This window comes from Ailuropoda melanoleuca, chromosome 14 (genome assembly GCF_002007445.2).
Source record: "Ailuropoda melanoleuca isolate Jingjing chromosome 14, ASM200744v2, whole genome shotgun sequence".
Classification (NCBI taxonomy): Eukaryota; Metazoa; Chordata; class Mammalia; order Carnivora; family Ursidae; genus Ailuropoda; species Ailuropoda melanoleuca.
Genome location: NC_048231.1, coordinates 33,734,431 through 33,757,368, shown reverse-complemented (window position 1 = coordinate 33,757,368; position 22,938 = coordinate 33,734,431). Strand labels below are relative to the sequence as shown.

General features: G+C 52.6%; 1 protein-coding gene across 1 annotated transcript in view; it reads right to left on the bottom strand.

Moving 5' to 3' along the window:
- C14H14orf132 (chromosome 14 C14orf132 homolog) overlaps nt 1-21,097 on the bottom strand; it is a 49,618-nt gene extending 28,521 nt beyond the window's left edge. The window contains exon 1 of the mRNA XM_011217121.3: nt 20,845-21,097. Within this exon, the coding sequence (XP_011215423.1) occupies nt 20,845-20,871 (27 nt within the window). The 5' untranslated portion in view covers nt 20,872-21,097. The remainder of the gene's footprint in view (nt 1-20,844) is intronic.
- Between the last annotated feature and the right edge of the window lie 1,841 nt (nt 21,098-22,938).

The window sequence follows — 22,938 nt, the reverse complement described above, 5'->3', positions numbered from 1 at the left end:
ACATTTGCTGCAACATGGACGGCACTGGAGGAGATAATGCTAAGTGAAATAAGTCAAGCAGAGAAAGACAATTATCATATGATTTCTCTCATCTATGGAACATAAGAACTAGGATGATCGGTAGGGGAAGAAAGGGATAAAGAAAAGGGGGGTAATCAGAAGGGGGAATGAAACATGAGAGACTATGGACTATGAGAAACAAACTGAAGACTTCAGAGGGGAGGGGGTGGGGGAATGGGATAGACTGGTGATGGGTAGTAAGGAGGGCACATATTGCATGGTGCACTGGGTGTTATACGCAACTAATGAAGCATTAAACTTTACATCGGAATCTGGGGATGTACTGTATGGTGATTAACATAATATAATAAAAGAAAAGAAAATTTAAAAAAAATAAAAGAAAAAAAAAAGAAACCCCCCAGGAGCGTTTTAATAATGTGCAGCATTATAATAAGCCATTATTCACAAGGCTTTTAGAAGTAAAAATGGGGAGGAAAGTGCTGGGTGTCAGGGAACAGGGTCAGTAGAAATGATGTCATTAAGGAACGTTCTGGTGGATAAAACATCGCTGGGTCAGAGGCAGCTACTTTCAGGAGACAAAAAGAGGCATTGGTGAGTAAGCTGTGTGCAAAAAAAAAAAAAAAGAAAAAAAAAAGAAAGAAAGCAATTCTCCTGCGTGCAAACAGACTTATAGAGCAGTGACCAGTGAAAGATGTTCCCCAAGTCCTGGCAGGGATGGGGGGACAGGGAGAGCAAGATGTGTGAGCTAGTCTTGGCAGGTACTGGCTGCAAGAGGGCATCTTTTTTTTTTTTTTTTTTAAAGATTTTATTTATTTATTCGACAGAGATAGAGACAGCCAGCGAGAGAGGGAACACAAGCAGGGGGAGTGGGAGAGGAAGAAGCAGGCTCACAGCAGAAGAGCCTGATGTGGGGCTCGATCCCAGAACGCTGGGATCACGCCCTGAGCCGAAGGCAGACGCTTTAACCGCTGTGCCACCCAGGCGCCCCTGCAAGAGGGCATCTTAAGGGGAGAAATGATCTACTTCTGGACCTGGAGGGCAGTCACGGGGGCGTCTACACCTGGCTGTTGGGCCCCTGAGCCTACCACAGGTTTGATGATGCCCTGGGAAGACTCATGCCTCCACTGTATGATAGCACAGGACACAGCAAAATCAGCAAAGGGAAAAAGTGTGAGGGGTGAAGCCCGCAGGAAACCAGGCACCAGCTTCCGTCTCCTCCCGGGACGGTCACATAGGATGCACCCAATGCCCCAACAGCATGTTGTGACAAAATGTCCCCAACGTAGCCAACTAAGGATACATAGCACCAGAGTTTCTACTGGGGGCTGGTCACGCACGCCCTCTCTGGCCAGCACACCCCCGAACTCCAGACTCCCGGGGAAAGAAAGCAAGAGTTCCGCACAAACCGCGTCAGCATGGTGGCCACCCTTCGCAGTTAGGATGGGGGGGACCCTCCAGCCAAGCGCCAACTTTGTAAGTAGGGATTTCACACGCTGGCAGCCAGGCCGGATAGGTCCACAATTTTCAGCACGATATGTAGACTCATCAGGCTGCACGCTTAGGAGCTGAGCTCTTTCCCGTCTGTAAATTACACATGCCCAGAAGCAAACAATGAACCAGAATCCACAGACTGGTTTGCTTGAAATTTGAGAGCCCACGAAGCTATTGATCCAGGGCCTTTTGTTTATCTTCACTTAGATAGATAAGAGGAAACATTATGAAATATATGCATCACAGTTACCGTCACGTTTAAGTTAAAGCCGAATCAAGTCTGCATCTTGTCCTCCGAAGGTCAAGCTTAATTCTGTTTCCCGAGAAGAGCCACCAGCTTCGATATCATAATGAATGCTCTGTTTCAACAGCTCCAAAGGCTACTGACTTAACAACTGTCGAGTCTGGGAATACTGTTATCATTTGTTTGAATATTTGCTGTAGAAAACTTATTTGGTCAGCCAAGTTCACGATCAGGAGGATTTTCTCCACCAACCCGGCTGTTCAGTAGCCCTTTGACAGCTGATCCCCTGAACGGGCCCCAATCAATTCAATGCGCTGATTGTCTTAAAATGAGGAATGCAGCTCAAGGCTTTTGCTTCCTTGCACACCATTCTTTTCCAAGTCAATCACTATGACTGACGGATGAGCTTTCAAATGCAACACCCTGAACGTCACCCTGCCACCTAGCACCAATCTTGACCCATAATGGAGCTAAAAACATGGGAAGAGAACCGTCAGATTTGAGACGAGTTTCTGGGAGAAGGGACTGGTCTGAGTCAGCAGCCTTTGCCAGCTGGGACCAGGCTGGTCAGAGGAAGCATGGGGCGTCCGCAGACCCAAGCATGGGCACAGGCCACCCTAACACCATGAGTTAATGTCCTGTCCCCCTTCCTGGACCCCCCTTCCTTAGATCTAGACAATGCTCAGTGCCAAGCCCTTGCCTTTGCTCTTTTCCAGTCCCCACTGAACCCTTCCAGACAAATGTCCCTTGCTTGATGTCACAGGCAAGGGAACAGGTCTAGAGCTGCTAAGGGACTGGCTCAAGTCACACAGGAGCCTGGACGGCAGGGCAAGAATTTGAAGGCAGCTGTGTCTTCCTCCAAAGGCAGAAGCCCAGCTGGGGTAGGGGGTACAGGGGAGCGGCATGTGTCCCCAAAGGGGAGGCTTTTTCGGGTATTATAAGGACAGGGCAGTTATTAAGACTGATGAGAAGAAGGCAGAGGGAGAGCAGGTGGTCTAAGAGGACATCTTTTCTAGAAGCCAGCTCTGACCACGGATGCAGGCCCTGTCCCAGGCGCACCCCCAGGGCCCCTACACTGTCCCACCTGGGACTGACGCTGGCTCTGTGTGAAGGGAGCTTCGACACCAGGCCCCTTCCTGCGACGGCAGGATGCGAGTCTGTGATGGGCGGTCTGAGCCTCCTGCACTCTCCCTGCCCAAACAGGGAGCCAACTCTCCCAGGTGAGCAAATGTCCCAGGGCCGACAACCAGAGACCTGAACACCCGCACAGGAGGGGTCTCAGGCAGGAGCCTGGGCCTAGCCCAGAGTGAACGTGGCGGGCAGGAGGCCCCTGGGCTCTGAGCACGCTGTTGCCAGCAGGCCTTGTGCATTTACAGGTGCGATGAGGAGAGGGCACACATGATGGGGTTCTGAGCCTCATCGGGGGGGGGGGAAGGTAGGAGGGACACCTGGACTTCACCGCTGCCCTGGCCCTCCTTCCTTCCTGAGGGGCTCACTGCCCCAAGGTCAAGCTCTGCAGGCCCCCAAACAGACAGAAAGTGGCTCTGGTTGGAGACCAGAATTACAGGAGTCAAGGACCTGCCAGCCTGTTCCTTCCAGAGCCTGTGGCCACCCCAGAGCTGCTGCAGCCTCCAAGAAAGCCTCAAGCGTGCAGAAGCAGGGTAGCAGGACAGGAAACCCATAACAGCAGGGCTTGAGACACCACCTCCTCCAGGAAGCCCTCCCAGAGAGCCCGCCCCTGCAGGCTGCTTGAGGGGCCCTCCTCTGAGGCCAGCCACCCTTCTCTCTGAGTATCATCCGTTCTCTTGGCTCCCCTGCTCTCCCACCAGACAGCCTGCCCCTTGGTAGTAGGGACTGTCCCGGCCACCTCTTCCACTGGTACCCAGTGCAGAGCCAGACCTAGGCAAGGGGCCTAGAGGCCGGCTATTGAACGAATTAAGTGGATTAAGGAAGGAAGACAGGGCTTGGCACAAGGGCCTGAGGGGTAGCATCGGTCTTCTCATGCTGTGGTCTGGGCCCCTCTGTTTTCCAGGCCCGAGGGGTTCATGCCCAGTGGGCACTGAAGCCAGAGGTCCACCATTCTGTCTGTTGGTGCAGTGCCCTTCCCCAGCCCCCAGCAGGGCGCCTCCTGCACTCAGAGCTCCTTCCAGATGTGGCGTCAGCTCCCCTACTCCGGGACCTTCCCAGGCCGCTCACCAGCGGCTCCCTCAGCCTTCTGAGGGGCTGCCCTTTCTCCCGAGCTTCTTCTGGCCCCCTGGCCACACCCCGCGGAAGGGCTGGCCTCCGGCCTGGCATAGGGATACACACCTCTCCTCTCTGCACCTGGGTTTCCGGGTTTGAAAGCAGAGATGCCGAGCCGTGCTCCCGTATCAGAGCTTGGAAAGGTGAGGGATGCCCGGCACTCCCGTTCTTCCAACTCCTTGCTTGGGCTGAGCTCAGATCTAGCAACGCATCCACCACACGGCAGAGCCCCTGAGCCCGGGGAGGAAGGTGAGGCCAAGCACGTGGGCGCCTGGCAGCCGCCTGAAATCCCAGCTCGGCTACCCACTCCACCTCTCCCGGCCGCTGCCGCTTTATCTGAAAAATGAGCACTTTTGTGGTTCCTACTTCAGAATGTAGCGGTGATTCTTAGCTGTGCTGATCCAAGTAAAGCCCTCAGCAGGTGCGCCATGGCAGGGGTCACCAAGCTGGCACTGTAGAGTGACCCCAGGGACCGATGGCAGCTGGAAGTCAACTCGGCCACCACCGTGACACGAATCAAGACAGAAGGAGCCCTGGGGTCTTCCGTTCCTCTCCGCAATGGATCCAGGGAATGGAGGCCTACAGTTTCCTCCCCGCAGAATATCCCTTAGGTCCACTGCATTTTCCAGACCAAAAGTATAGAAAATGGGCTCCATCTCTGAGGCCCCGGTAGACGTCATGTGCCAGGGGGAGGCTGAGCTGATTTTCCTTTTGCAGAAGGCGTTGTTCCTTCCTGTCCACCCACAGGACCGCCCACCCTGCTTGTCACTGGGGTGGAAGAAGCTGGGGCAGTCCATCAGCCCAAGCTGCTCCAGGGGATGTCCTGAGGACTAAGCCTTCGTTTGGGACAAAGCGACGGGCAGCTCCAGCCATTGGGACCTGAGTGTGGCCCACTTTTGAGAATCCAGGACTCCACGTCTGGTACCTTCCTCCCGGCTACGGCCCCGGATAGAGGAGCGCTCTTCGGGGCCGGCAGCCCTGCCGATGGACAAGCTCAGTGCCGACAGGCACCCTGATCACCGACCCAGCTCTCCGGCCAGGCATGGTGACCAGTGCTTTTGTCATACGGGGCGGAAGGCGGTATGTGGCTGCTGTCATTGACGGCGGGCACAGAGAAGCGAGGACTTGTCCACGTCACACACAACCAGGCAGAGGCTAAGGAGCTTTTGGACCAGGTGTGCCCACCTTGACTCCGGGAGTCTTTCCATGCCCGCATGCACTAAGAGGTCCCGTGGTCTGCTCCCACCCACCCCATTTTGCAGACCCAGGTGCAGAAAATACAACGCCGCAACAGGTACCATTTAGCGGCCGGGCCCTGCACACACCTCGCCTCGCCCGAGCCTCACAACAGCTCCTGGAGACAGGAAAGGTCATCACCCCCACTTTACAGATAAGGAAACAGAGGCCGAGGAAGATACACAGCATTTTTGAATCTCCCAGCCTGTCTCAAATTCAGGATTCGAACCCCATCTGTCTGACTCTTGGTCTCTAACTCTTAAGCACCACACTACACTGAGGCCCTAAATGGAGCCTAGGGAGGGGAACATTCGTCACCCTGCCCCGAGGTCACACAGTGTGTGAGCAGCATTGCCTAGACCAGACAGCAGGTGTCCAGGGGCCCGAGCTACCCCACCTGGGTTCCCTCTGCAGGAGGCGCACCGGGGCCCTGCCACGTGGATGCCCAGCACGCAGAGCGGTTTGCGAGGTTTCCAAAACCAGCTCGAGCCCCGCAGCCCCCTTCCTGGCGCTCTTCCTAATCAGTTCTCTTCCAGGGAGCGGCTGGCATGGTCTCCTGTCCCACCAGGTAGGAAACGCACGCCTCCCGCCCGACACTGTGTCCGGAGAAGCTCAGACTCCCGGAACAGCACCAGAACTGCTCCGCTGAGCGCTTGTCTCCTGCGGGGATGTTCCTAACATGCCTCTCATTTGCCCCTAAATCCCGGGAGGCAGCTGCTACGCTACGGACGAGGAGGTTGAGACTCAGAAAGTAACTCACCCGCGTTGCCTAAGCCTCTGTGCCTTCTGCTCAGCACCGCCCAAGCCCGGGGCCAGGTGCTCACCACGGCCGTGGGGCTCCAGGCCAGGATGGAGACTCTATCCCTTTGACAGGTGAGAAGGGGCAGGAGAGTGAGGACCAGGTAAGGGAGGGATGGTGGAGACACAGGGGCAAGAATCAAGCGCGGTAGGGGCGCCTGGGTGGCACAGCAGTTAAGCGTCTGCCTTCGGCTCAGGGCGTGATCCCAGCGTTATGGGATCGAGCCCCACGTCAAGCTCCTCTGCTGGGAGCCTGCTTCTTCCTCTCCCACTCCCCCTGCTTGTGTTCCCTCTCTCGCTCTGTCTCTATCTCTGTCGAATAAATAAATAAAATCTTAAAAAAAAAAAAAAAGAATCAAGCGCGGAAGGATGAGCTCCATATCATGGTGACCTTGGCTCTGCTGCCTTCTCTCCACGGCCCCCCTGGCACGCGCACAGCAAGCACACTTCCAGAAGGCTATTCCCGAGAACCCCTTACAGCAATTCTACTTCAGGCTGTGGAAACAGAGGATCAGAGAGGCTAGTGCTTGGCCCGAGGTGACACAGCTCAGGAGCGGCCAAGGGAGACGCAAGCCCAGATCTGGGCACTGCAGTTTGCGGGAGAAGTCGGAAGACCATTCTCCATCCGTCTCTCAAACGCTTCTGGGCAAAGGAATCGACGGCTTTTGTTTCAGACTTTTTTTTTCTTTTAAAGATTTATTCATTTATTTTAGAGAGATAGAAAAACCAAAAGAGCCGGGGAGGGGCGGAGGGAGAGGAGAGAGAGAATCTCAAGCAGCCTGCCCACTGAGCACAGAGCCCATCGCGGGGCTCGAACCCACAACCCTGAGATCATGACCCGAGCTAACATCAAGACTCGGACGCCTAACTGACTGAGCCACCCAGGCGCCCCGTTTCAGAGTATCTTTTAAGGATGTTTGCAGAGCAATCCGCCCTAAAGAAAGATGATGTTCCAGGCGGCACGTTAGTTCCCCGACTGCGGTGATTGCTTCCCCGGAGACAAAGGCTGGGCAGGTTTGCCGGCAGCTCCGTTGAAAAGAGTGGGGTTTCGTAAGCATGGGGTTTCTCGGTTGCTCCACAAACCCGGTGTGTGCACACAGGGAGTCTCCCCCGGGCTGCTCGGCGTCCTCCCCACCCCGGGGCTCGTGCGGTAAGGTGCACTGATGAGAACGCAAAGCTTGTGCTGCCGGCGGTGCTGTGAGTCATAAAGTCCTTTACCCGGGAGCCTCCTGTCTTCTGTCAGCATCTTTTAAATTATAGCAGCCGAGCTCGCAAACAGGGTAGAATTTCAGAAGCTTTGCAGCTCTTGACATATCTGTGCTAAGGTTCAACAGGGTCGCTCGTACAAAATCTGGGAGGCACAACTGGCTAAATGGCGCTCAGAGAAGAGACGTCTCTCATCGGTATGAGTCAAAGGTACGGCGTTACGGGAGGCAAGATTTGGCTCTCAATGACCACATTAACGGGTGTATCAGGGCTAGATCTAAGGAGGTGATGCATTCTTCTGGAGCATCATGTCTTATTTTAAGAAAATGGATTTATAAGAACACTGCCTGACCTGGTGAAGATTTCAGAGAGAATATTCATTTGGGAAAACGGTTGAGGGAAATAGCTACATTTAGTCCAAAAAAAGGAATGATACCAAGGGAGGATAAAGGAGGACGCCTCAGAGTAATAATCACTGGCATTTGTGCAGTCTTTACAGCGTCTATTTTTACAACCATCATCTCATTTCATTCTCCTGCCCATGCGACGAGCTAGGTGTTACTGAGCCCATTTAACAAACCCTAGCCCCATCAGCTCCGGGCCGCAGAGGTCTTCACTACTCTGGGCGGGACGGCCACCACGGGACTGTTCAGAGGATGGGACAAAGCACAGCAAGGAAAGCCCTAGACCCGGGCTGTACCTGTGCCAGATACTCTGCGGGGGCCGGGGGCGGGTGCTGGGGAGTTCAGGCCAGGTTGTGGGGGGCGGTGGGGGGACTGGGTGTTGTCGGTAACTGGGGGCCTTGGGGAAAGAAATCTGTGACCCAGACCCCAGCAGGAAGTGATGCAAGGTGACACAAGACATGGTTTTTTATCCAGCTTTTCTTGTGCTTCTATGGTTTCCTGGCCCTCTCGATTCATGGATTAAATATTTACACGGTCTGGCCCTGGGCTGGGCAGTCGTGATTACGGCATAAAGGAGACAGGAACCCCGGCCCTCAGGGAACGCCAGGATTCTCTGGCGCTGTGATGGAGGTGGAGGGCTGCCGAGGTGCGGAGAAGGAGGGGGAGGACCACTTCTAGAGCAGTTCCCCTGCCGCAGCCCTGCCCCGGGCTCTTTCAGCCTCCTCTGGGGCCCTGGCCAGCCTCTGGCGCCAGCCTGTCTGGGCTCGGGAACAATCCCTGCAGCCACAGCCCCTCTGTGCACACAGGCTCTATGGAGGAAGCCCTGCTGACAGAGGCCTGGGCTGCGGAGTGCTGTGACACAGAGCCACACCGATCAGGGGCTCGGGGCCCCCGGGAAACCCACTTCAGTGCCGCGATCCAGCTCCCCAGCTGGTACCTGGGCCCTGGCTCAGACCCAGCCCGGTCTTACTCCTTCCTGCCTGGGTGCCTTTGGGCCAGATCCACAGACTCTCTGAGCCTCGGTGTCCCCCTGTGTGAAACCTCGCCGGGTGCTGCTGGAGCCCAGAGCCCGGTCCTCAGGTGCTCAAGAGTCATCCACACCATCCGGCCCCCTCCCACCGGGGGGGGGGGCAGGCCCCTGCCTCACCCGTCTGCGTGCCTGAGAGGGACGTTCTGCATGTCACGTGTGCTCACACAATGTTGATCAGGGTGACAAAGCTGACCAAGCCTGGTAATAGCTCCTTTTGGCTCCTAGACACCCCCCAACACAGCTTGGGGGGGCATCTCTGTGGCGCCCTGCCTGCAAGCCCACCCTGCCTGATAGATCTGGTCATTGGGATGCACACGGAACCGCAGCAGTCTCCACGGGGAGGAGGAAGGGCTGGCAGGACCTAAGAGAGGAGGCGGGAGATGCAGGCAGCACTGCCAGGCTCAGCGCAGGGGCGACGGGGGGGTGGGGGGCAGGGGCTTGGGAGAGCGATCAGTCACCTCCCCGAGGTTCCCCGCCTGCCCCTCCCCCCCGCTCGCCCCAAAGCCACTGGAAGCCAAGTTCAACTGCATTTCTAACAGGCTCCCGCAGCTCTGTGCTGAGGGGACGGCTGAGGGGCTGTTGCAGGGTCTGGAGAGGCCACACAGGGTCGCAGCTGCTGCCTGCCAGCCTGTTCCACCCTTCACTTTCATCCCTCTGGGGACTGAGCCTCCCCAAGGTGCAGGGGCCAGGAGGGAGGCCTCAGGGCACCCACCCCTGCTCACTAAGCCGCCTGACTAGGCTCACAGGTCTGACACCGGCAGCACAGCGCTGGCTCTCTCGATGCCTCAGAAGTCCTGTCACAGGGCACCCAGAAGAAACTCACGTGGCAAGGGTAGTGTGGAAAAGAACGTGCTCGGTCCATGCAATTTGGCTTTCTAACCTTGGCATCAGAGACTCACCTGGGAGACTTAAGTGCATACACCGCCCACATTTTATCACATTCAGAAGATTCCAAGATGTGCCAGACCAAACAAGGGGCCGCAGCTGGGAGTGAGGGGAGTAGGCAGGGGGCCAGAGTCAGACTCAGCTGTTACATCCCCTTTTCCATGATGCAAGAAAGGAGGAAGGAGGGAACATTGCTGTTAAAAACACTTAAGAAAATTCTGCTTCCAGCCAAGATGGAGTAACAGCGACTGGATCTACCCTTCCAAATGAAACAACAACAAAAATGTACAAAATACATGAAAATGGTTTTCAAGATATTGGCCATCAGGCAGTGAAGAACAGCGACCCTTGAGAGAGAGGGGACAAACCAGGTGATCCCTACAAGTGACTCAGGTGCCTGCCTGGGGAGAGTTTCCAGGCTGTGGAGCAGGACAGGGGAACCCAGGTAGAGACCAGTGGGTTCCTTGATTGAAAAAACGCGACTGAGAGTCCGGGGAGACCAATGCAGCTGGAGACAATGAGGCAGAGCACGGAGGGGAGAGAGAGAATCCTGGGGGTCTGCAGAAGGACCCCTGAGACGTTCACCTGATGACTGATGAGTGCATGTGTGTCGGGAAGCCATGGAGGTGAGAAAAAAAGGATGACAGAGAAGCATGCCTGGCATCCACACAGGCCAGAAATAGTCCTTGTTTCCATCAGCCACTTTGAAAATCTTGTAATCCACAAGCACTGGCTAGAATACTCAAAACCGCCTGCCTCACCAGCAGGAAAGAATGGCTCTTCGACTAAAGAGGGCTTAAAACCTTAAAACCTTGAAAGCAAGACCCCAAAGGATCAAACTGTTTCCAAGTAACGTAACTGTGTCCCAGAATAAAGGTCAAGAATATTTATCGGAGCACAAGGGTATCTAGCACCCCACAAGGTAAAATTCACAATGTTAGGCATCTAATCAAAAATTACCAGGCATGCCAAGCAGCAGGAAAGTATGACCCAGAATGAGGCGAAAGCAGTCAGTCAAAACCAGCCAGAACTGAGGCAGGTTTAGAAGCAGCAGAGGAGGGTAGAGGAACAGCTCTTGTAACCATCCCACATGCTCTAAAAGCTAAAGGAAACACTGAACATGTTAAGACAATTGCAGATATAAAGAAAGACACAAATTAAGCTTCTAGACATAAAAGCCACCATGTCTGAGATCAAAAATACGCTGCATGGGATTCCCAGAGGTTGGATGTTCAAGAAAAATACTGGTGGTGGGGCGCCTGGGTGGCACAGCGGTTAAGCGTCTGCCTTCGGCTCAGGGCGTGATCCCGCCGTTATGGGATCGAGCCCCCACATCAGGCTCCTCCGCTATGAGCCTGCNGCTTCTTCCTCTCCCACTCCCCCTGCTTGTTCCCTCTCTCGCTGGCTGTCTCTATCTCTGTCAAATAAATAAATAAAATCTTTAAAAAAAAAAAGAAAGAAAGAAAAATACTGGTGAACTTGAAGACGTACCAATAATAGTTACCCTAAATGAAACACAACAGAAAAGGAGACTAAAAAAAAAAATGAATAAACACCAGGGAGCTGGGGGACACCTGCAGGCAGACGAACATATGTGTACATGGCATCTCCAACGGAGAAGAGAGGAGGGAACAGAAAAGCTATGTCAAGAAAGAATGAAAAGCTCACACAACTCAATAGCAAAAAACCCAAACAATCCAGGTGAAAAAGTGGGCAGAGGATCTGAACTGGCGTTTTTCCAAAGAAGACATTCAAATCAGCAAACAGGTGCATGAAAAGGTGCTCGACGTGACTCATCATCAGGGAGATGCAAAACAAAACCACAACGAGCTGTCACCTCCCACCTGTCAGAGACGCTAGCATCACGAAGAAAGAAGTCAAGAAAGAATAAGTGTTGGTGAGGATGTGGAGGGAAGGGAACTCTCGGCACCACTGGTGGGAATGCAAACTGGTGCAACCACTGTAGAAAACAGGACGGAGGTTCAAAAATTAAATTAAAAATTAAAAAATATAGAACTGCCATATGATCCAGCAATTCCACTTCTAGGGGTGTAGCCGAAGAAAAGGGAATCGCTATCGGCAGAGATCTTTGCACCCTTATGCTCACTGCAGCATTATTTATAACAGCCAGGACACTGAAACAACCTAGCAGGCATCAACGGATGAATAGATAAAGAGGTGATACACACACAACACACATACACACACACACACACACACACACACACTACACCACACGCCAGAACACTCTTTAGCCATAAGAAAGAATGACATCTTGCCATTTGCAAGCTTGAGGGCTTTACGCTAAGTGACACAAGTCAGAAAGAAAAACAAATATTGTATGATCTCCCTTATATGTGGGATCTAAAAAAACCAAATTCATAGAAACAGAGACCACACTGGTAGTTGCCAGAGGCAGGGGGTGGAGGAATCGGGTGAAGGTAACCAAAAGGCACACATTTCCAGTTATAAGATAAGTAAGTTCTGGGGATATAATGACTACAGCACAGTGACTATAGTTAAAAATATTGTACTGTATATTTGAAATTTGCTAAGAGAATGGATCATAAAAGTTCACACTCCAAGAAAAAAAGAACTGTAACTATGTGAGGTAAGGATACGGTAATCATTTTGTGATAGATACACATATCAAATCAACGTGTTGCAGACCTGAAACTTACACAATGTTATATGTCAACCATATCTCAATAAAACTGGGGAGAAAAAAAGAAAGAATGGCCAAAGACTTTCTAAAGGTGATGAAAAATACAAACCCACACATGTGAAAGCTCCCAAATGCTAAGCACAAGAAACATGAAAAAAAAAAAACCCACAAAACTACACTTAGCCACGTTAGAAGCGAAGTGCCCAAAATCAATAAGGAGAAAACCATTAAAGCAGCCAAAGGAAAAAAGGTACACCACGTTTAGAGGAACAAAATCCAATGGCAGCGGATCTCTCAGTGGAAACACTGCAAGCAGGAAGATGGAGGGACGATATCAACATTGAAAAAGAAACTGTTGACCTTATTCTATGCCCAGCAAAAATTAACTTTCAAAAATGACAGCCAAAAAAAAAAAAAAAAGACGACTCCCTCCCCCACCCCAGACATATAATAGTTGGAAGAAATCATTGCCAGCACTTCCGCACACTAAAAATGTTAAAGTCCTTTAGGCAGAATGAAAATGATACCACGTTTGTGATCTACACAAAGGAATGACCAACACTGGAAATAATAACCTATGAGAAAATATATAAGACTTTTTTCTTGCTATTTAAATTGCTTTAAAAGATCATTGATTTTTAACAAAAATAATAATGTAGTGTGAGGTTTATAATATGCAGAAGTGAAATGTGTAACAATAATGGCACAACAGCTGAGGCAGGAGAATAGTATGAGGTGGCATAATATCACCTGTAGCTAGGCTGTGATGACTTAGTGATACATACTACAAATCCTAGAGCAACCACTAAAATAACAAAACAGAGCTAGTGAACCAATAAAGGCGACCGTATGGAATAATAAAAATTTCTTAATCCAGAGTAAGGCAGAAAAAGAATGAAAAGGGAACAAAGAACAGATAGGACCAATAGGCAACCGTGAGGTGGTAGATTAAAATCTAACCACATAAAGAAATCACACTACACATGAATGGCTTAAAGACTCTAATCAGAAGGCAGAGACTGTGAGATTGCATTTTTAAAAACAAGCCAACATGGCATAGAGATCAGGGTTTGAATCCCAGTTGTGTGTGCCCTAAGCCTCAGTTTCCTCATCTGTAAAATGGATCTTAAACTTGCCTATTCCATGGAGCTGTCATAAAGGATTTAATGAGATTCTCTGTACCGCACAACACAGGACCTGTCTGGCACTCCCCAAAGCATTTGATAAATGGCAGTTATGATGGGAAGGTACAGGGACATCTTGAGGGGACAGAATAGAAGGAACTGGGGTTCAGATCCTAAAAGCAGGGTGAGCAGGGATAAGCACACAGCAGCTGCTCCATAAACACTCAGATATTTGATTAGAAACTTGCAATTCACCTCCAGATGCCCCGTTTCTCTTAGCTCTGTGACATATAATTATTGCCAGTCAAATAGAATGTCTTGATTCCCAAAATGCTGTCTAGAAATCTGGTCTACAAAAACTACTGTGGATTTTTACTCTCCCCTAACTGCTCATTACACCCCTGCAAAAAGTTAGCGTTAGATTCTCTCCCGAAGTAGGTCTAATTAGAATGATAAAATATTTAAATCTTTTAAGTGAGAATTTGAAGTACAACAAGACAGGCCCTTCGGTTAAAAACATTTGAGATAATAGACAATTTGTATTTTAATGATAATTCTTGCTTTAAGAAAAAGGAGCAGTTGCTGGCTGGGGAAACATTCTCTAAGTAGCAGATTGCCAGACTCCCTAAAATTCTATTTTTCTGGGTGGTGCTGTGTTCCTCTGGGGAGAGAAAATTTCTGCTGGTGTCTTGCAGATCTTTTGGAATAATCCCACAAGCCCATGAATGCAGCGATGGCCACTTCAAAAGATAACAAAATCGCCTCTTCAGAGCTACCAGATTCTTTTGTGGATTTTTCCTTCTCCATGAAAAATAATTAAAATGCAAATTACCCGTGAGCTCCCCAAAGTCCAGGGGGAGGAAGGGGCAGGAAGGACTGGCAGCAGATACAACTCAGCTATGATTAAACCACACAGGCTGTCTTCCAGAAAGACCTGCCCACTATCAACATAATGTTCCAGGAGTGACTATGTCCTCCCACCAGCAAGGTCAAGAAGGTTCTAAAAGCCCAGCTGAGGAGAGAAGTGTGTGTGTGTGTGTGGGCGGGGGGAGGCCCCACTCCTCAAACACAGGAAGCCCCTTCAGATCTCCCGATCAAGTACTGATCCCCCCCGCCATGCCTCCTCCCTCCAGCCCTCCAGAACTCAAGAACTTACCGTCTTACCAGGCAGTACTGATGAGGCTGAACCATATGAAATTGTCAGGTCAAAAAGGGCCAAGTATCAGCAACTTGATACATTTCAGCCTAGTAACAACATGGCCTACCTCCTGAGTAGTAATTTACTTCTCTCTTGGGGTTGGCAGTTCACAAGGTGCTGTCAAGCTCTACACACATCCCACCGGTCCAGAGTGATTGCTCGGGCCACCCCAGGACCAACCCTGCTCACACCCCTGCCCGGTTTGACCCCTCCAGGGGCCAGTCGCCAACGATCTCGGTTTCTTCCGTCCTTCCTGGACGTGCACACTGCTCCCCACATTGAGAGGTGGGCTGTGATCCCTTCCACTGAAACTGGGGCTGGCCTGAGGACTTTCTTGGCCAAATGAACACAGAATTACTGACATTCTGGGACTTCCGAGGCTCGTTTATAAGAAGCCCCACGGTTTCTACGTGGAAATGCCCATTTGGGGGGAAGGCAGTACTACACAGGAAGCCCTCCATACAGGGAAATCCCAGCTGCCTGAAGAAGCATCTGCAAGACGAAATGCCAAGTGGCGAGAACGGTCAAGTTGAGCAGAGTCGCCAGCCGTGTGTGCGATGCTCGAAGTCTCGACTCCAGGCCCAGCTGTCACTGAGAGCAGAAACAAACTGCCGAGCTGAGTCCTTCCCAGAATCTGGTCCCACAAAACCATGAGCAAAATAAATGATTGCTTTAAGCCACTAAGTAACTGAAAAAATAAGCAATAAGTAATGGAAACAGCTCACATTGTGGCTGGTTGGCTTATTAAAAATTTTTAATGAGTGGCCAAATTTTAAAATCCAGACTGCATGTAAAAATCCAAATATTCAGTTTTCTGGAAAACCCTGAAGAACCGGCAGCCCTGGGCCTGTGTGTCTGCAGGGCACGAGCAAGGAGCTGAAGCAGCCCGTGCCCCCTTCCAGGCCCGTCCTCTGCTCTGTGGGTCACCCCACCCAGCTCTGTTCCACTACACAAGGTCACCTGCTTGGCCCGTCTCCCACTCTTTCCCCACCTGCCCCCTAGTCCATCCAAATGCCCTGACTTGCAACTCCCACGCCCAACAGGAGACACTATTTCAAGCTCTAGTCCAGTCAATCTTTGTGCATGCCATTCCCTCTGCCTGGAATGTCGTTCCTCCTTCTTTGTCTACGTAACAGGTAAGCATCCTTCAGACAGCTCAATTCAAACTTCCAGAAGCCTTCCCTGACCTCTGGGTTAGGTGCCTCATCCGGGCATTTACCTATACCATGTCACATATCACATGGCAGGCCTGGGGCCCTCTCTTCCCCAGAGCTCCAGGTCTGGCCCACAGATACATCTGCTGAAGGACGACACTGAACAGTTCCCCGGGGAAGGCGACTTTGTGCCCATTTCACAGATGATGAAACCAAGGTATAGAGAGGCGATCTGTCCACTGCTTCTCTAAGACCAGTGGCCACTAACACAAGAATCGAGATCCTGATTCTTTATGGGTCTTCAGATGCTATTATGGGTTGACTTGTGTCTCCCCCAAAAATATGCTATCGGGCCCTAACTCCTCGTTCTTGTGAAAGTGACCTTCTTTCAAACTAGTTTCTCTGCAGGTGTAATCAAGTCAAAACGAGGTCATTAGAGTGGGCCCTGATCCAATATACTGGCGTCTTTATAAGAAGCGGAGAAGAGACACAGAGACACACTGGGGCGGGGGAGGGGGACCCAGGCTTTCTGAGACAGAGATTCGAGAGCTGCTTCTACAGGAAAGAGACCCCGGGGACAGCAGGCGACACCGTGAGGCTAACAGAGAGGCGTGGAATAGATTCTCCCCTAGGGACTTCAGAGACACCTGCCCTGCCGGCCTCCAAAACCGGGAAAGATTACATTTCCGTCGGGAACCACTCTGTTTGTGCTAATGGGTTAGGGCAGCCCCAGGACACTATTACAGGCCTCTAGGAATGTGTTTAAAAATGGACATAAACATGGGGCGCCTAGGTGGCTCGGTCGGTTAAGCGTCTGACTTTGGCTCAGGTCATGATCTCACAGTCCTGGGATCCGTGCTCAGCAGGGGGTCTGCTTGCCCCTCTCCCTCCGCTCACGCTTGTGCGCTCTCACTCTCTCAAACAAACAAATAAATAAATAAAATCTTTCAAACAATGGACATAAACACAACGCTCTGTATTCAGGGACCGAGGGTCCCCTGGAGCTCCTCCACGGCGGGGCCCTAGGTTCCCCACGCACCCCCGCACTGGGCCCGCTCTGCGAGGTGGGGAGCCCACAAGCAGGACGACCCTGGGGTTGGGGCTCCACGCCTGGCTCCTCTGCTTGTCGGCTGAGCCACCCTGGCTCACGATGGGACTAGCAGAGCCACCTACGCGATGTCAGGTCTCCCACCTGTGGCAGGTGTGGGCAGGAGGAAGGGAGAACAATTCTGGAACAAGTCTCTGGGTTATATTATTCTGGGCCTCACTCTTTTAAGTTGCTGAACCCATACTCGGATGACTTCCGGAGGCCACATGACGTTTTGCCACCTGAAAGGGACCACAGAGCCAAGGATCTGTTGCATTCAGAGGAGGGGGAGGGAGACAGCCCTAAGCGGTTTCACCTTCAAGCCTCCCCCTGACCACACGCCGGGACCCACTGGGGAATGATGGAAAATACTGATGTCTGCTTCCCGCTGAGACTCTAAGGGGAGCACTGGGGGTGGGGCAGAGACAGCAGGTCTTAAAAGCTCCCAGGGGATCCTAATGGCAGCAATATCGGGAGCTCTGGGTTTAGAGTAGTTGCTGTAAGGACAGCGCAGGACGAACCCAAGACTGAGCTCTCGGGCCATACATGTGCTTGCTCAACTTGGCCTTACGGCCTCGAGCTCGTGATGGGCGCTCCTGTGCCCTCTTGTTCATTTCTGCCCATGCAGTAGGTTCCTTAAATGTTCACTCTCTTGTCTCATCACGGAGGTCTCGGGGTCTCTGCACTCCCCTAGAGCAAGCACTCTGGGAGTCATCAGTGGACGCTGCAGTCTTCATTAAAGCTAATCTCGGAGGTTCCAGAACGTCACTCACACTGCTTTCTCCTGGTCAAGAAAGTCACTGATGCCAACCCAGATTTAAGGGGAGGGGAGTCAGATCTCCCCCTGATGTGGGAGAGGGAGGGAACAGGGCCATCTTTGGAGTAAGGGCCACCCCACCCATGACACAGGGATTCGGGGCTCAATCCTCAACATCTGTGCTGCCCTCCCCGTCCCCAGCTCCCTGGGCGTCTGGACAGCCCTGCCCTTCTGCCCACCACCGGCCATAGAGCAACAGGTGCTCCTGCTTACTGTTCAGCCTGCCAGGGTGTCTGAGGGGACCCAGGAACTGTGCAGAGGGGGACTGGGGTGTGTCCAGGGTGGAGGAAAGGGCAGCTGAGCACCTCCGGGGATCCACGAGCTGAGTCTTCACATCTTCAGTGTCCACAGCTCTTCCAAGCCCCATCACACAACCCCAGGTCCCCACACCATCAAGGGCAGAACTGGGTCAGGGGAGTTGCGGGATAACTGGTGTCCACTCTCTCTGTCCCTAAAGGGTGTCTTCGTAATGCTTAGCATTAGAGAGGCAAATCTTTCTGAAATGGCTTATATCCTCCGGGTCTTTTAAAGCCGGGCACAGGAATCACAGTTCACAACATTGAGGAGGGGGAGGAGCTTTTGGAGTCAGAGGGAGCTGGTTTCATTCACTAGGTCAAATCATCAAGGCGCGCACTTCCGGCCCCACCCACACCTCCAGCTTCTGTGCTCCACTGGGGCTGGATCTTCCCAAAGCACTGCTTTGGTCATAAACCCTTCCCTGTTCAACGACCTGCAATGGCCCCCACTGCCCACTGATTCATGTGAACTTCCCATGCCACAATCTGCACCTCTGTGACCTGGCCCCAGCCCCCTCTCCTCTCCTCTTCCTGAAGGAGTCTGTGATTATATTCCGGGCCTCCCTGCTCCTGCCTCTCTGCCTAGAATCCACCAGGGGAGATCTGTCTGTAGTTTTACTCCATCAGAACTCACGTCCTGCAAGTCCTGATGATGACAGGTGTTCGGGGGCGGGGAAGGGGCATCCGACACCAGGAATGCATTGTTTTCCTGTTCTTGTCTTTTCACAACACACATCCATCTTGTCTCACCCCCATGCAATCATCTAACAGAAACTTGCTGCAGGCCTACTATGTGCCACGCGTCTTGGTCCACCCCGCCCTGATCCATTCCCCCTGCTGGGGATTGCCTGGCCTGTCACTTCTCCAGTCCTCTGTAAGTACCCAGAAAGAAAAATCTACATCCTACCCCTCTTTGTTGCCAGCACTTCAGTCCCAGTGCCTGGCACGGAGCTTGGCACAAGGTGAGTACCCAACCTTTGCTGAACAAGCAATGGAGGCATTAACATTTCCCTGTCAAACTGTCCACGGTTGATGTGTGGGGACAGCAACTTGGTGACATGCACTAAGCAGGCAAATTATTTAATCTTATTGAAGTCTGGTATCCGGATCTGTAAAAGGGGGAATAGCAGTGCCCATGTCATAGCCCTGTAAGGATTCACTGTGATAGAGTGTGCAAGTGGCTGGCATACAGCAAGTGTCCCCACAAACCGCAGCGTGTCCCCAGGTATGGTTCATCGAGTTTCTGTTCCTTGCAATGGACTCAGGACTGGGCATGTAATCAATGCCCAAATATCTGCTGGCAGGAACACACGGAGCACACAAAACTTGGGAGTAAACAAAAGAGAGAGAGAGAAAAAAAAGAACCCAATCTCTGGGCAGGCTCTGCTTACAGATGGTGAAAAGCCCTATGTTTATTGTGTCAGGTTACCATAGCAACTTCTGATGCTCCAGCCCATCCCAGGGTTAGCAGTGATCAATTTATCTCGTAACCATGGACACAAGCTGCTTGGTGGGATCTAGAGGGGACAGGCAGAGACAGGCGTGTGCGAGCTCCTCTCTCCCCTAGAAATAAAGCTGGTGAAGCCACTCCAGTTACCCTGCAGCTAAAGTCACCACTGTCTCAAATGACGCCCCCATGACAATATTTATAAACATGGGTTTAGGAACAGGAGACAGAAAATTAGGCAAAAAAATGACCAGTGTTGCTGACTAGAGCAATGCACATTTTGGAAAACTAAACAAGGGGCTGCCTAGAGCTGAGATCTGGAACCATCCCGTGGATTCTGCATCTTGCATGACTGTGTTCAGGGACTGGCTGTGCATACAGCCTGGATTTTGATGTCACTTTTCAAGAGGCTTCCCCTGGGGTGAAATTTGGGGCCGGAAAAGGAAAGTGTTCTCTTAAAATCCATACCCTGGTAGATTAAATAGCAGCAGACAGGCCCCTGCTACATGTGCAGGGGACAGAGGGACCCCTGGTGGCCTTCCTACCTCTGGGCTCCCAGCATAAGCAACTCATAGAAGGTGCAAGGTCCGAATGTGGTACGCTGAGATTTACTCGCCCAGACCAAATGTGGCCTTCCCTGGAGCCAGACTGTCTTCAGCACTGAGTCCTGGGAGAGGCCACAGGCAGCTCCACAAAGGGGGTGTCTGCCTGTCTTTGTTCTAGCTCATGAGAGCTGAGCACAGAAACATAAAGATCACCCAACGCTCGGAACTCAAGGGGAGTCTCCTTCAGGAACAATCAAGCGATGAGAGGTCATCTGTTTTTTCCTGCCATTGGCAACCTGTTTTGTGTCAAGGGAAGAGTTATGGTCGCGCTGGGTACTGATGGCTACAGATTCAGCACAAAGCAAAAAAAAAAAAAAAAAAAAAAAAAAAAAAAAGAGGATAAAAGGATCGCTGCGCTCTGGCGCTCGGCTGGTCGCAGAGCGGGTCTCACCTCCTTCCTCAGGCTGCAGGGGCTGTGGTCTCCACTTAAGGGGGAGTGAGTGGCGGGGCGCCCCGAGATCTCCCGCGCCTCGGGAAAACAGGGAATGGAGAACAGCGAGGGTGCCCACCCGCCCGGGGTTTGCACTGATCTGGGCGGCACGGCCCTGGGGGAGTCCTGAGTCCTGGAGCCGGGGGACGGCAGGGAGGCAGTGGGCAGGGAGGGGTCGACTCGCATCGTCCAGGCCCCTCGCAATCTGGGAACAGGTCGACCCGGGGCGCTCCGGGCGCATGGCCCGCCCCACCCCCGGCAGCCGCGCTCGCCGCCTCGGCCGAGAGAAACCAGGTTAGGGATGCCCGGCTCCGGACAAAGGACCGACACGTAGATCCCCGGCGGGCGCCACCGCCCGGTTCAAAGCCTCCGGACGCGCCCAGCCGGCGCAGGCAGGGAGAGCCAGTGGCCCCGAACCTCCCCAAACTTCGCAGCCCAGGGCGTGCGAGGAAGGCGCCCCGTTACCTGCGCGGCCATAAAGGACAGATCCATGGTGTCGCCGCTGCCGCCCGCGCTCGAGTCCTCGCTGCTACTCCTGCCGGGGCTGCTGCTGTTGCTGCCGCCGCTGCGGCTCCAGCCGCCTGCACAGCTGGCCGGGAGCGGACGGAGCAGCGAGCAGGCTCCCCGGACCCCGCGGCGCCGCCGACCTCAGCGTGGCCCCGGCGTGGCGGCCTCGGCAGGCTCTGCGCGCTCCGCTCCAGACCCAGACCCCGCAGAGGCTGGGGGCGGGGCGGGGCGGGGCTCGGGGGCGTCGGAGCCCCTCCACGTGACTGTCCCCAGCCCCACCCAGAGGGCGGGGCCCGGCGGAACCCCTGCGAGAGCCAGAGCCTCTCCCGCGTGGGGGTCAAGTGGGGAAACTGAGGCTGGAGGCCGCCCAGCTGGTGGGAGCGGGAACCGGCCTGGACCTCAAGTACAACGCTGTTGGCGCCCCGTGGGGGCTGGCGTTCCTTGCTCCGAGCTTGAGGATCAGGGTCGGGGTGACCCAGCTTTCTGTGCCAGCTCTGCGCCCGGAGTTCAGTGTGCTTTCTGGCCCTGGAACTGGGCACAAGGAGGTTTAAATGCTAGCTCGGCTCGTTCTTTATTTCCCGGCCTTGCCTCACTTTCCTGAGCAGAACTAGGTTCCTTAAGAGTAGCGGGAGCAGACCACTGTCATTGCTCCCCGCCGAACCCCAGGAGGCCAGGTGAGCAATGATGGGGGCGCAGAGACCTGGACCTGGCTGGTTGGTGAGGACTGTGCTCTTGCGGGGAGGGGGGGCCGCGTCTCGCCTGGAAGGCCCTTTGCAGACCTAGGATTTGTGCAATTACCCGCCTGGCGGGACTGGCCTCGCTCGGGGTGTGGAGGAGGCACCCTGACCTCTCCCCAGACTCAGCTCTGAAGGAAAACAGGACAGGAGGTGCGCGGACGACAGACGGACGTCTGCCTGTTTGGGTTTTATTTTTTGAAACCCCAACCTCCCCCACACCCAGCAACACCTTGTAGTCAATACCTGTACGGGGCTGTGTGTCCTTAGACAAGTGTCCTCTGGGCACCAGTTCCCTCATGCACCTGCAATTCCTGAGTCCATTCTTTTTTTATTTTTTTAAGATTTTATTTATTTATTTGAGAGAGAGCGAGAGCAAAAGAGATCACAGAGGGAGAAGGAAAAGCAAACTCCCCTCTGAGGAAGGAGCCCCATGTGGGACTCCACCCCAGAACCCTGGGATCATGACCTGAGCCCCAGGCAGCAGCTTAAGGATCCGAACCACCCAGGCGCCCCCTGAGTCTATTTTTAATGCCCATTATGTCCTGGCCGTGGACCAAACTATTTAACCACAATGTCCTTGAAGAGAAGAAACAGTCTGATACCACACTCGGGTAACAAGGGCGACCAGAGGATTGAAAAGGTTATCAACCAAACCTTGAAGGGAGGTATTTAAATCACTCTATTGATGTATAATTTACATAAATGTACGTATTTTACAGATCCAGGTCGATGGGTCTTGGTACATATACACACCTTGTAACCAGAGCTACAATCAAGATATAGAACATTCCACTCACCCCTAAAAGTTCCCTCTTATTTCCTTACAGTCAACCCCCACCACCCACCTGCAGCTTCAGGCAAACATGGAACAGGTTTCTATCACTACAGATAAGATTTGTCTTTTCTAGATTTCTATATAGATGGAATCATACACATTGTATTTTGTCTTTGTCTGGCTTTGTTCATTCAGCCCTGGAGAATCCTCCATGATGCGACATATATAGGTAGTTACATTTTGATTGCTGAGTAGAGTTTCTGTGCACGGACGGACCACTCCAGTTTGTATCTTTTCTCCTGCTGATGGACACTTGAGTTGTCTCCGAGGTTTTGGCCATCATGACTAAAACACTGAACATTGGCTACAAGTCCTTGTATAGATATCTTGTTTCCGTTTTCAAACTGGAATGGCTTAGTTGTGTGTTTGTAATAGACTGCCAAACCGTATGACAAAGTGCGTGTACATGTTACATTCCCACCAACAGGGTAGGAGAATTCTAGTTGCTTGGTTTCCTCACCAACACTTGGCATGGTTATT